General features: G+C 43.9%; 1 protein-coding gene across 7 annotated transcripts in view; it reads left to right on the plus strand.

Moving 5' to 3' along the window:
- Positions 1 to 15,075, plus strand: part of RREB1 (ras responsive element binding protein 1) — a 245,438-nt gene that overhangs the window by 186,179 nt on the left and 44,184 nt on the right. For all 7 annotated transcript variants that reach the window (XM_069613471.1, XM_069613472.1, XM_069613466.1 and 4 more), the window contains exons 10-11: positions 5,249 to 5,438; positions 8,017 to 10,753. In XM_069613471.1, coding sequence (XP_069469572.1) covers positions 5,249 to 5,438; positions 8,017 to 10,753 — 2,927 coding nt within the window. The remainder of the gene's footprint in view (positions 1 to 5,248; positions 5,439 to 8,016; positions 10,754 to 15,075) is intronic.

Below are 15,075 nucleotides of genomic sequence, written 5' to 3' on the forward strand. Positions count from 1 at the left end.
CCCTAGTAAGGTGACCTAAATCTGTAGAATCGTGGGACTAGTTCCCAAAATAGTCTTCCATGCAGTAAAGTATAAAACACCAAAGAGTTTACAGAGGTGCCTGTAAGGGCTAACACTGTTGTAATCACGGGGTATTCCAAGGCCTATCACCAGGAGAAATTCTGAGGTGTTGCTTCGATAGCCTACTTCCACTCGGGCTGAACTGTCTGGCTGACATAGACTTGGGCCATGCCCTAAACAACACCTCTACATAGAAGAAATACTGTGGATGTTGGACGTTCGCTCATCTGTCTCACCACTCCCTCACATCAAAGCTCTAGCTGCTGGTCAAACCAGTGAACCGCATTAAACTGATAAACGTTTTAGTGCTGCACTCCGAACCACCGGCAACCCAGAAAGTCGCAGAATGTCCAGTGCTTTCTCGACATTTGAGAAAATAAGGTATTGCACAAAGACTCCTTCCAATACTTGCACAAAAATGGTCTACAGCCTCATTTGTGTCTTTAGGAAGAGGACCTAATCCAGGTGAAAGTTTTCCAACTACAATGGACAAGTCACCCTCGCTCTGCAAAGGCAACATTTTTATCCAAGGGTAGACTCATCCGCTACTACATGAATTGTCATGAACCCAAACGCTTCTGCTCCCTCGGTGTTGCCAAGCTCCTCCCAATGGACCCCAGAACAATTTGATAGGGTCATGAGGCGAATGTCCAGTCCATACATTTCATTGATCAACACCAACTCCACAACCTTCAGGGCCCCCCTCAGGCCGAGGCAGCAAGCAAACAGCCCGCTGCCAAGAGAGCAGGCCTAGACCCCACGCAAGCTACTACCTCGTCATCTCAAGACGCAGGTCAAGACACATATTATTATGACACTCAAGGCTCACATGACCCTGGCTCATATTCAGACCCAGTGGACCAAGTGAACACAGGGGAATTAGACCAATACTATGATGATGATGACGTATGCATCATCCAATCCCCTGACCACACTGACCAACCAGTGGCTGACTACCTGGTAGACAACCAGCTGCAGTACAATGATTCTTGTGCTTTAAAATAGCAAACCAACACTAGGTGCACCCTTCGGCATAGCCTCCGCTCCAAGGGTATTCACCAAGGTACTAGTGGTGTTGGCAGCGCACCTACCCAGAGAATCAGTCCCAGTGTACCCTTATCTGGACGGCTGGCTGATAACCGGGGAGTCCCCCCAAATTAAGCAAAATACCCAAAGACCAATCAATCTTCTGTTCCAATTGGGATTCTCAATCAGCGAGAAAAAATCAAGTCTCATTCCAAGCAAAACAAAACAGTTCCTCGGAGCTGTCATAAAGATAGAAGAGGGGCTAGTCTTTCCGTCAAACGTAACATACTGCTGCAAATACTTCAGTATCTAGCCGGTCGCCCAAATAACCGTACGCATAGCAATGCATTTGCTCTGGATGATGGCTTCATGCATTTACCTGGTCCCGCACGCACGGTTGCGCATGCGCCCAATGCAAGAATGGTTAGCGAAACAGTGGTCTCAGGCAAGTGGTCAGTGGGACGATCTAGTGGTTGTTTCGCTAACCCTAGTTCAAGCACTATGCTGGTGGAAGAAAGAAAATCTGTTGAAAGGAAAGCCCTTACACAACCCGACAGTGGAAGCGATTGTCACAACAGAAACATCTCTCACTGGGTGGGGAGCCCATTACCTTCACAACACAGCACATGGCCTGTGGACCAGTATCGCAGCCCAAAATCGCATAAACCTCTTAGAGCTACTAGTTAGTGGACTAGATTTTGTAACTGGTACATATACTGGGAGATCAATCCTCTACGATGTACCTAATGCTTGAAACTTAATTTCTGACCTAGCCAGAACTTGGGTTCTATTTATCGTCTCAAAGCATCTACCGCAATTTGGACAACTTCTCTTTAGCTGAACCCCTGATTATGAGAAGCGTAATTTGACTTGCAAAGCTTTTTCTCACAGTACAGGAACCCTCATCCTTCTTGAGGTCTTAATATGATGCTTTCAACTCCGGCACATACATCCTTTGAATTTATTGCTTCCACAGAATTGTGTATAAGGAAAAATTGTTATCTTGGTTGCAGTAACGTCTTCCCGAACAATAAGAGAGATTCATGCCCTCCGTTCAGAGTTGTTCTTCTTAAGTTTCCATGAGAACAAAGTGATTCTACGTACGCCTCAGAATTGCCTACTCATGGAGTCAGAATTCCATCTACATCATCTGAATATCAATCTTCCATGGTTGTTTTTCTCCCAAATTCAAGGACTTTTGCAGAAAACGGTCTCCTCAATCCCATGTGGCTAGTACTTTCATATGTTAATGGTTAAGGACATAGTCCTACTGTGGCAAAATTGGCACATAAGGCTGATGCCCGTAAGCATACAGAAGATCTAAGAAAGTGGCAATACTTGTGAATTGATCTGTAGACAGAAGAGCAGAGCCTCTTATTCTGTAAGCTATTCTCTCTTGGAATTTTACTCCAGCTGCAGATCTATTGAATTGCTTTCATCCAAGAGTCGGGAGGGGCATGAATAACATTGAGAATTTCTCTCCTATTGAGTTAGAAGTTTGTTGCCCTGAGAGTGCAGGTTCTTGCTCTCCTGTGTAGAATTCCCATCTGACCCTATGTTGCTTATCAGTTAGCCAGTCCTTGCATTTTCAGATAACTGCATTCTGCATGCTTTCTAATGAAAAACATGATACTAGAAATCAAGTGTGCATAGTGCTGTTATCTAAAACCCCAGCATAGAATAAAGGTGACTGGCATTGGGGCAATTGGCAGCTCAGCGAACATTGGAGTTTTGGTTTAGGTCCTTACGAACAGGTTACGGTCGCAAGTACCACCGATAGAATCAGCTGTGGCATCTAATGTTTTGCGTTCCGTTTAATTTGCATATGGTTTATCATATCTTTCTTTAATAACATGCATCTACAAACTCTACAATGGCTCTTTTAGCCCTGTCTAAGCTAACATTTGATTTATAGTGACCATTGCATTGACATTGCTTATCCTGTTCACAGTTTCAATTAGATTTCCATTTGTCCTTTGTTAAACCCCAACATTGTCTTTTCTTGACTACTCTTCCAATTTTGCTGTGTTAACCTCCTACATTTTTTGCATTTTATTTCATTTCCTTAATGGAATTCCATTTGACAAAATCTCATGTGCACTCCAAAGTGTGTTTGCATGGAGCTTTTAGCTTCAGATGTATTTGAGGAAAGTGTTCGGATTCTGGCAAATGTTTGTATCCAAATCGAGGCTGCTGATTGGCAGATTTTTCAGATAAAAAACGCCCATCCAGTTTGGAAATGTTTGTTTTACAACTAAACATAAATTAAAGCTATTGGTTTCTGATGCTTTAGTGTTCTCCATCTTTATTGTTTTGATTACGCACATTGTGCTGACGGAATTTAGAGTAAGTGAGGAAACAGTAACCCAAGATGTTTGTAGTTCTTTCAAACATCTGATCGGGTTTGGAAATCAAACTCTTTGTGAGAAAGAGGTGATGAGAGGCTGCGTAGGGGCAGATAGTGGTAGTGGTATATTGAACAAACATGAAGTTGGAAAACAATTCAGCTACAGGATTTGTGCCAGGCAGAGCAGTCTGTTATACGCCTGCCAGCACTCCACTTCTACCCCTGCCCAATCCCGCCCCATTGCCCAATCCATCTACCCCATTGGTGGCTACTCATAATTTATTGGTTTTGTTTTCGTTTCTAGGCCGCCTGTGCAAGTTGTTTGGTTTATTCTGTATTACACAGTGTTACATTGCTGTAAAAAAGAGGACATTAAAATTCCGTGTGGTGTTTTTAGAAAGTCTTTAGTTTCATGGAAGATGCCACTTTTTTAATGGAGTTTAGTTCAGCTGTGAAAGTTATCACTTGTACCATTGTCCCCACGCTATTCAGATGGGTAAACATGGAGAAGCGTTTAAAACCCGTTTTAGGTTGCTTGACGGCAGGCAGCAGGCGGAGTAGCATCACAAACCAGATAACGGCCTCCTTCTGCTCATTCGCTGTTACCTTTCCACCCGTATCAATGTTCTTTGTTGCCTTGACGAAAATAAGAAAAGAGCAAACTTTTTTTGGGATTGGTTACTGTCCTAATCCTCCAACCACCAATTACATTTTTACCGGCAGATACAGCTTGTTTTGAATGTTTATGTAACGTTTGTTGCTGCCAACGCTCACAGGGCCGGTGTACTTATTATTCCTTGCAGTAGGGCTCCCTGCTCAGGAGACCCTAGCAGCTAACTTGAATTCACTTGCCCTAAAACCATGACGCGATCCTTGAGTAGATAGTTCAGACAAAGGAACATTGTATTTGCAGGTTGTATGGATCCCTTGCCCCGTCTCTAGATCTTCCGGCTGGTTTCAGAACACCCCCTGCACCAGCATGGCACTTTCTCATTTGCCTTTAACACTCAATGCCCCTTTTTGTTCGCACGCATGAACTGGCTTTCTCTGATTTAAGTGCAAGACTCAATTGTGAACAAACCTTCTCAACAGCTGGTGCATTTGTCATGCTTGATTTCCAAGCCTTCTCCCCAGCCAGCACCTGCTGCATAAATAAGACTGGAAATTCTGGTTGCTTCGCTCAGCACACAGGAGGCACACATTTCCATCTGTGACCTTTTTGTTTTGTGTTATTGGCACTTGTGCACCGAGCTGAGAGGTCTTGTCCCAACTCAGCTGCTTGACACGCTGTGATCTGTGCTCCATTGAAAGGAATGTTCATACTGCAGCGTTTGTACTTGAAGTTTTTCCCGCCTTACACAAGACCCTAACAATGTAGAAAAAACTGTTTAATGGCGAAATCAGTAAAACTGTGTCTAATCATATATATTTATGACTGAGTGTACGGCCTCATTTTTGGCAATTGATTGCAACCCCACAATTCACATAACTGATGCCGTAATATTGATTTCCAGAGTGGAGGAAAATGTTTTAAAAAACCACACAAAACATCACAACATGTGATCTAATAGATTATATAATAGGTAACTGTATATTCTGATCCTGTAGCGCCATTTAGCAATTCTGGTGATATCTGCATTTGTTCTGAGAGTTGATTGTGCCACAGAATCCCTCCCTCCCCCTGTAGTCCTTGGCACGCCCCACAATGGCATAAGCAAACCTGTAAACAATCTTTCTCTCTATAGATTCTGCAAGTTAGGAAGAAGCCTTTCCTTCGTGAATATCCTTTTAATTGATTGGTCTTTCCTTTTACAGATGTGATACTTGCTGCATCACCTGCCGCACTCACCGCGGCTTGATTCGCCATAATGCCGTCATACACAAGCAAATTCCGACGGACTCTTCAGGGAAGCCCTTCATCCAGAATAACCCGGCAATCCCAGCAGGTTTCAATGATTTAGCCTTTATGGACTTCTCGTGCCGGAAGTTTCCCATTATTTCTCAGGTAAGCAGCATCGTGGCCCTCTGCAAACCTCTGCTTTGTAAGTTTCATGAGCCCAGAAGTGAGGTGTGGCCAGTGCTGCATTTTAAGCCCTTTCTGGTCGTTAAGGCCTGAAAAGACCAGGAAGTTATAAATAAACCAGCCTAAAATGTAATGACTTTTCGATAACAATGTTTTTAAAATGTGATACCCGTGGGTGGAACCTCCCACAAGTATTTTAACATTTGCTATTGTTTCCACACTCCTTCCGACCGATTATGACTATGGAAAAGAAGCCATTTTGTTAATTTTTACATTATGCAAACGTACATGATTACCAGAGCACAAGCCCTAAAATATGTGGGGGGGCTAATTAGCATATGGAGTGCCCCAGGCCACAGGAATTGATGTTGGAGGACATGAAGTCACAGCGAGGCAATGCTGGCCATTTTTAGTAAATGTGGGTGTACCAGTTCAAGAAAAGTGCTCGTTTGTCTGTAGACCATGTACAGTTAATGGCCAAGACTGGCTGAACTATTAATACGAGGGACTACTTGCAATCTCTTCCACTACTTACAGGCTTACAAATAGACTTCAAAAGTTCCTACGATAAAGCAACTGCTTTACCCATTATTTTTGGACTTGGTTATGCACAGTAAGACTGGATTTGCACATGCTGGTCTCTAATAAGCATACATCATGGCAATAGCATAGACCAAATGTCTAGAACTGCATCTTTCTGTTTATTCAATTTTTTTGGGTTGTTTTTTTCTCAGGTAAATGGTGAGTGGACGATTGTGGACAATGTGGGGTTTTGGCTTTCAGATGAAGTTCAGATAACAAGCGTATCTCAAAACTAATAGAGACGGAATGGTAAATAATCGCAGGCTAGCGTGAAACCGTGCTGAGGTGCTCTGCTTTCCAGCCACACACTTAAATAGAATTGTCCAAGGGGACAATGCCCCTACTCTAAAAGTAGTAAAGGGACTTTGTCTGCTCGCATGCACCCTCGGGTTGTCCTCTGCCACTTACTCTTAAACCTGTGCTGTGCCTGTCTGTCTTTCACTTTTTCTCGCAGACGCGAACAGAAGGCAGGGCGATTCTACCCGGCTCCTTGCCTCACTATTGGTTCCCACTGTCTTTCTCATGGAAGTCATTCACTCCAGAAATATACTTTACTTTGAAAAATGTAATGGGTCTGTGGGCGTGGAATTGTTTTTCCACTAGCACTGATGCTCTGGGTGAGTTAAACATTTTTGTTTTTAACATGTTCCTAGTAGGCTGGGTAAATAATGACTTGGTGAGGGCTCTTACCGTGCTTATTTGCACCGTTAATGTGGCCAGTTCCCTTAAACCTGCTAAGTAGTTAATCTTTAAATGCAGAGGCGTAGGCAGGGTAGGGCCTGAGGGGCAAGGCCCACCCAAAATCTGTAAATGCCCACTCAGCAGCGCTGCGTTGGAATTTACAGATATTTTTGTCAGTGCAGTGGGCCCAACTACATTAGCACCAGGCCCCATTTGCTAGACAATCCTGGCTACGCCTCTGTTCAAATGTACGTTTCGCACAACAGACATTTCCTTGTCCAGTAAACTGGTCTTGTCCATTGGCCTGCATGGATTCTCAGTACTGATGGATAGTATTTGGCAGAAATGTAAGTGTGGAAATAAGTGCATTATTAACTTAAAAGCAATCATACAAATAAAACAAATTTAAAATAGCACACTTAATAATGGTGCTGATTAAATAATTGCTTTGCATTAGTGACCGATGTAGCAGCCCCTCCATGGCGTGGGTGTTGCACGAGGAGAATAGTGCACAGAGGTTTCAGGAATATGCTCAAACGCATATACCTGGAATGGCCTGCTTTCCATATATTAAAGCGTGAACTATCTTTAGCAGGGCCAAAAAAGTGCCTTCATATCTCGTGTAGACTTTGGGCTCGATTTTCAGAGGGCAATTTGGAAGGCTTGCGCATTAGTAGAAACCAGAGCTGCTGGAATGCTGCAAAAGAGACCCCCCTGATAACTCTGGGGTCGCCTCTTCTATTTGCTGGTCTGGTCCACCTGTGGATGGTCATGTGGATGCCAGTTCCCTCGGGCTGGTTGTTTTTGATGAATCCTCGGAAGTGCAAAAATAATTCCCTAAAAAAGACGAGAAGTCTCAGTGTTGCTTCTTTGGGGTTTTTCCTGAATGGTGACAACGGTCATGCCTGCTCCTCGTGTGGCAGTCTTGAAAATCATACTCTCTTTAAATGTGCCATTTTACTTTAAGTTACTAAACAATGTCACAGTACTTCTAAAATGGCAGAAGGCCATTGGACCTAGAGGTGTCCATTTGTGGTTCGAAGTTTGCTTCTTACTGAGAGGTTTCTTTTTTCGCATTTGGATGAATTGCATGCTAAGTACATTTTGTTTATCTGAACCTTCCAAAATGTAGCCACAAAAGGGCAAGAAGATTTGGTTCTTTAGGGCGACCTTGTGGTCTTGGAAAGCTATTAGTATTTTTCCATTCAAGAAGCCTGTTTGCTGCACTGTTTGTATTTTCCAATGCCCTGCACCAAATAACATGTCTTTTTCTTCTTTCCTATTTTTATGGATCTAGGTCTGGTGTGAAACCAATCTGAGAAGGTGCATCAGTGAATTTCATAGCTTCGTTTGTGAGATCTGCAACAAGGCGTTCCCCATGCCATCAGCACTCAAACTGCACATGGAAACCCACAGAGGGGATCAGGGAAGTGAACCCCTCAATCCAGACACTAAGAGCCCAGCTGCAGACCATCAAGACCAGGCGGCCTTCATGGCGTCCTTGGGCCTGCAACTCACCAAAGAGATCAAGCCAGTTGAACAGGAGGATCAGTCGCTGGATGACTTTCCAGCCATATGGAGAGAAGCACTGAAAACTAACCTACCTCAGGAATCCAACAGCACCGGCATGCAGAACATGCCTTCCATGGATTCACCGTCTGCCGGAAGGGCTTGCTCTGTCTTCCAGCCTACAAAAGACAACATGAAGCTCCTATCCCTTCAGCCTTTCCAAAAGGGCTTTGTCATTCAGCCTGACAGCAGTATTGTGGTGAAGCCTTTTTCTGCAGAGCTGGCGGACATTCAACAGATTTTGAAGATGGCTTCTTCCGCACCTGCTCAGATCAGTCTTCCAGTACTTTCCAATACTTCATCAATTACAACAACGTCCCTTCTCAAGCACGTGCCCGTGCTGAAGCCAAAGCCCACTTTTACTCCTCGGACACTTGGTGCAGCCTCCACACCTCCTCCAGTGGTCAATGTTCAGCAAGCTTCCCCTGGCTGCATCAGCCCTAGCCTTCCTATATCGCAATCAACACGGCAGCGTGGAAGCTCTGCAGAGTATGGGTCCAGCTCTTCGTTTATGCAGTCGAGATCAGCAGCACAGCACAACATATATGCTCCGTTATCTGTCCAGCGTAATTTAGATCCTCTAGACAAGAATGAACCTAAACCACAGTTGCAACAAGAAAAAACAAAGGAATCGACCTTGCTGCTGGATTTAGAAAGCAAGATCAAAAAAGAAGTTCCAGAACTGGTTCTCAAAGACACCATTGAAGGAAATGCAAACAAAAAACCTCCTGCCACAAGAAAAGTGCTGTACCCATGTCGCTTTTGTGACCAGATATTCACCTTCTCTGGCGTCCTGCGAGCTCATGTCCGGTCGCACTTGGGCATCTCTCCCTACCAGTGCAACATCTGTGACTACATTGCGGCTGACAAGGCAGCACTGATTCGGCATCTGAGGACACACAGTGGCGAACGGCCATACATCTGCAAAATTTGCCACTATCCATTCACTGTAAAAGCCAATTGCGAGCGTCATTTGCGCAAAAAACACCTAAAGGTCACCCGAAAGGACATTGAGAAGAACATTGAGTATGTCACGAGCAACACTGCTGAGATTGTGGATGCCCTCTGCTCTCCAGACACTGTGTGCAAGTACTGTGGTGATGACTTGAAGCACTACCGGGCGCTTCGTATTCACCTTAGAACACACAGTAGCTTCCAGAAAAAGAAACCCTTTGAATGCAAAGAATGTGGCACTGCCTTTTCAGCAAAAAGGAACTGCGTTCATCACATCCTCAAACAACACTTACACATACAAGAGCGAGAAATAGAAAAACACATTCTCTACGTGGATGTGAAAGATCCTGCAACCCCAGGATCAGAGATCAGCACTTATCTAGAACGCAAGCCAATCACCAACTTCTTTGAAAACCAAAATGGTTATATGCGTGGGGCTTTATCTCGCTACCAGGTTAAACTGGAACCAGTACATAGCTTGCCTTTGGATCTGGATGAGCCATTAGACTTCTCCCAAAAGAACAAGAATCTTGTCACTTCTCAAGTGAAACAGGAGCATGTGAACATTTCCCCTCCCGAGATCCATGACACCTCTTCGATGGAGCCCATAGATCTGTCCATCCCCAAGAACCTTACGAAGGATAAAGCTGATGTCCCACATGATGCTGGCAATCCAGAACAAGCTTCTGAGCCTAGTGAAGCGCTGTACAGTGGTCAACAATACTCTTTGGCTTTCGGCGCAGGTGGCATTGTCAGTAGTCACACGCCCCTCCCACATTCCAAGCCAATAAAAGTTCCTCTGCATTTGACGGTTCCAGTCATTTCTCCCGCTGTCCTTGGAAATTCCTCCCTTCTCCGCCCACTGAGGCCCAAGCCACCTCTCCTATTGCCAAAGCCCCCAATAACCCAAGACTTGCCCCCACTAGCTTCCATTGCCCAGATCATTTCTTCCGTCTCTTCTGCTTCATCCTTGCTTAAAACTGAAGTTACAGACTCTCGCCCCCAAACAGCCAGCAGTTCAACTGGTTGTGAAACTGTGCTCTCCAAATCAAAACAGACGCCTGTAACATCCCTGCAGAAAGGTACTACAAAGCCATGTGATGCGGTCCCTGACTTGGGTAGCCCAGCAGCTGTGGTCGAAAATGGACCTTCTGGGGTAACTGCAGCAGGAGGACCTAAAAAAAGGGGTAGAAGGAAAGGAACCAAAAATAAACCGAAGAGCACTGTTGGTGTTGATTTGGAATCCAGCGGTGAATTTGCTAGTATAGAAAAGATGCTGGCAAACACAGACTCTAACAAGTTCAGCCCCTATCTGCAATCCACTGAGGACATGAAAGAAGATGCTGATCGACTTGGGACAAGTGAAGATGAAAGGGACACTGCAGACGAGAAGCTGCTAAGAGGAAAGAGGAACTCTTACTCCAACTCCTTGCAGAAAATTACTTGCCCTTACTGCCCTCGTGTCTTTCCTTGGGCCAGCTCCATGCAGCGGCATATGCTCACTCACACAGGTAGGAGTACCACTGTGCAAGCATACTTTGTTACATGTTAGAACTGTAAAAACCACGTGCAGTGTGTGAAGCCAACCCATTGCAAACTAGAAGATTTTCTGCAATATAAAGTGGGTGTCTCTTTCTCCTTTCAATCCAGTATAGTGACTACATAGATTTATGCACCATCCTAGATATGGGTGCTGGAAGGACTGAGTTGCTTAAGCAATTTAAAAAACCTGTGTCTTCTGGGGAAACCTGGTCCGAACAGGACCACTGGTGGCATGCCAAAGAGCCCATGTAAAGTGGCACTCTTGATCACATTCCCTATTCTGAAGACACCTCCCATTGTCCATTATGGTGTTAATATGCGCAAAACCTTTGGTGATTTTTGAAAGAAGCAAGCTGTATGTAGGTCATTGGCAGAGAATCCTTCACCCCTTGCATCCACGCCGACAGTATGTATTTCGAAATTTAAATAGTGTTCATATATTTTGGAAAGATTGTGCTAAACAAGAACTGCATCAGATTCCAGGTCGTTACTTCTACGATGTAGAAAAAACAGAACGACGGCAGTAGATTTTTTTGGGGGGGTATTAAAAAAGACACGTTTTCTCTATCCTACTCTACATCGAGCTTCTGTGAGGTCAATAGCTTCCTTCTGTTGCTGTTTGCAGGAATCTGAAAACCGTTTCGTGGGCAGGGATAAAAGCTTTATTAGGAGGCCTTTTTGATTTTTTATAAAAAAAACCTAAGTGTGCATGTTTTACAAGTAATGTCTCAAGGTGATCACATAGCCACTTTGCATGGTCTTATTTAAACAAAAACTGGAAAATAGCTGTTATCTTAGTAACAATAACACGACCTGGATATAGGATCATTGTGTGCACACCTGCATGCATGAACTAATTTTATTTACATAGTTTGAGTTTTTTAACCATGATATATGGCCCGTACGAAAATGAGGACACAACGTTTGCTGTTATTTGAAATAAAATAAGTCAACCCTCACCTACACACAGCAAAGCTCTCTGACCCTAGTAAAGCCTTTCGCCCTAAATTCAATACACGCATAATCCCATTTTTTTCAGTTATATTGATTCCAAGAAATGACTCGGAACCATACCCTAATTTAAAGATGGTGTCAATTTTTAAGCGATTTTTTTTTTCAATGTATTTTTATCTGTCCTTAAACCAAAGAGGCAAGCCTCAAAGATACTTACGAATCATGGTCATGTTTTTGCCAAGTACACGCCCTGTTAGTAGGTCAACACAGTGAAGTTAAGGTAGGCAGAAGTTACGATGGTTAGGATAGTTAATCATATCCAATATTACTAACTAGTTCGGAAATCCTGAACTTAAAAGGGGCCTGAACTACTGATGTACTTTCAGAAGTTGGCTTTTAATGGCACGGTGCACACGTGCATTCCTTCTTCTCTGATTTTTTTCAACCAATCCCTTTATTAATCTTTCATTCACGCCTGTGCTATGTCTTGCTTCCCACTAAGAGTTCTGTTTTCTAAAGGCAATGCTAGTAAGCCAACGAGCTGCCCAGTAGATTTCCATTTTGCACACCCACAGTATGTTGTTTAACTCTGATAGCATGTGCCTCACAAATTTTTAGGACGGGCTGCTGTTGACTACGGTACTTTCGTGCTATGAGCGTGCAGTTAAAAGGGCACTAACGTTTGGCTGTATTGGTCCCTGGAGGATGACATATGCAAGTGACAGAGCCTGTGGAGAGAGTTTAACTCTGTTGTGAAGTCATTGTGCAATGCACAGGCTCACTGCATATCTTAGCAAATTTGATATTCCCCAAATTGACCTTTTACAATTGACCTTTTGTCCTAATTGACCTAATAATAGTGGTCCTAATTGACCTTCTGCACAATTGATCTTTACCTTTATTTTACTTTTTATATATATGTGTGGGGTGGGGTTTGGGGTAATAATATAATGGGATTGGGTAGGGGGTTGCAGGGCTTTTTGGATTGAGTGGAGGGTTGCAGGGGTTCCCCCCCCATATATGGGATCAATTGTGCAGAAGGTCAATTCCCCCACGATCAATTGTGAAAAGGTCAATTAGTATACATCCGCAAATGTAGCTCCTTTCAACCATCGTTTGTGTTGTACATCAGTAAATGTGATTTCCTACCATTGTGACAGCAGCTGTTCTGCTATAGTAAAGCTCAGACAAATGATGATATAAAATGCTCTGCAACTGGGATGAACTACAGTGTTGTGAACGCACACAGCACAGTAATTCCGATGTTTCATACCCGCTCACGTCACTCTTGTCCCAGAAGTTGGCTGATCACCCCATTCGTATGTGAGCACGCCACCTCTGTCTCGCCAGTCAATGTGCTCGTTTTAAATGACTCTGTTAAGAATAATTGTATATGTAAACTTTTTGTCCTGAGGTTCACCATATTAATTGTGAAGGCTGGATGATGGCTTCCTTGGAAAGTGGGTATACATTGCTCAGATATGTTGCCCTTCGATGACTGCGTAAATATGACAAGTCTAGGTTTTAGTTTCATTACACGCAGGTAACTGCACAACTTATTCATTATACATGGAGGAGAATATTTTATCCCTCCATGTGCATCATCCCACTCTCTGATCTCTTGCAGCAAATCATGGGTTTCAATTCATTTTCCTTTCTCCAGGCCGCACAAAAGGGCTAATCTAACAGGACTGTGGTTTAAACGTATTCTCGATTGCCTATGACGTGCAGCATTTCAATTCACGCCCATTAGCAGCAATCCTTCGCAACCCCCATCCAGAAGAGGGCCACTCGTTGTGTGTGAGCACTGTAGGGCCGCTGGATGTGAGACCTGGGAGTTAGCCATTTGCTGATGGCACTTCCCAAGTACACCATAGACTGTCCACATGCTCTGATGCGTCTGTGTACACTACCTGGAGCTTTTCAGAAACAGCCCGTGTGTCTTCCTTTTCCGCTGCTTGTGAAAACCCACAATTTAAAGTTGGAGACACTTTGCTAATGTACTTGTGCACGGTTGCCCGGGTGCAGTTAGCACTGGGAATGGGCGTGGCAATACCTTCCTGCTCAAAGTGAATCCGTCTTTTCGGGAACAATGCAGTTAATTGGCTTCTCTTAGTTCCTTCAATATTCTGTTTCATTGATCCCTCCCACTTACTAACGTGCAAGATAAATTAGGCAAATTAGCGTAAATTAAAGACATTTTACAGAACTTGGCCCACAGGTGAACAGAACTAGCCCAACAGAAAGGATCCAGTTCTGCAAAATATATTAATCCCTCGCAGCTTTTAAGTAGATAAAAAAAAAAGTTCCTCTCAATTGCCCTTTTTAAGCACTTTACCAAACATTGCTAACCTATTTAATGTACTTGGTCTTCTCCTGGTTGTTCTGTTGTAACTTTGCTCAATTAAACGAACCAGTCAGTGGTGTTTACACAACTGGGTGTTCTTATCCAACTTTATGGTACTCAGTTTTTCAACCTCGGATGGACAAGGGGTTTTGGGGGAAAACACCAATATAATTATGTAGAATGTTTAAAGGGTATGCACGATCCGTATTGGAAAGTGGCCTGTATGCCCTTGGTGAAACCAGTCACAGGACTAATAAAGTATTGTAAGGAGGGCACAGCAAGCCCTGTGAGACGCGTGGATTCCCACAACTGTTGGCGGATGCTCCCCGTTTTCTGTGATAGATGGTCTCCAGTGAGGTGGTGCAGGTTGTTTTTATTTAGAAACCTGTCCTGTTCTATTTCCGGCTCTGGTGTCACTTTCTCTTCGTCTCTCATTCTTGCTGATTGAAAAGTCCTATTTCATGGAGCAACTGCTGGTGATCTACTTCATCGTGCAACTTGGAAATGTATCGAGTTCGCCGCTCATTTCTTGGAATGGAAGCTCGATGGCGGGATGGTAGGGTTAGAGAATGAGATTTTTTTCTTTATATCGGTCTTTCATTGCGTCTCCTCCCTTTTTTCCGCTCACCTTTCATTCTTCTGCATGTCCTTTTTTGTTTATCCCTTCTCATTCCTACCCCCCACTAACCTATATCTATATCCCTCCTTCTGTACTCTTGCTTTAATGACCTCTTCCAGCTCCTTTCTTGCCTTCCTCATTACCCCTTCACCTGGCATCCACCCAACCTTCCTTTCCTACTCTCATACTCCCCTTCCTCACTGCTTCCATCCTGCCTTCATTTTTTTCACAATGGTTTTCTTTCCTATATCGCAATTCCTTACCCACTTCTGCCCCGAATCTGCGCTCTGCTTCTGAACCTTTCACTCCTTCTGCCGAGTTACATCTTCCCTCTTTCTCGACAGACCCCCTCCTCCCCATGCCCTCGCTCC

The sequence above is a fragment of the Ambystoma mexicanum genome, chromosome 5p (genome assembly GCF_040938575.1).
Source record: "Ambystoma mexicanum isolate Mex_15411 chromosome 5p, UKY_AmexF1_1, whole genome shotgun sequence".
Lineage (NCBI taxonomy): Eukaryota > Metazoa > Chordata > Amphibia > Caudata > Ambystomatidae > Ambystoma > Ambystoma mexicanum.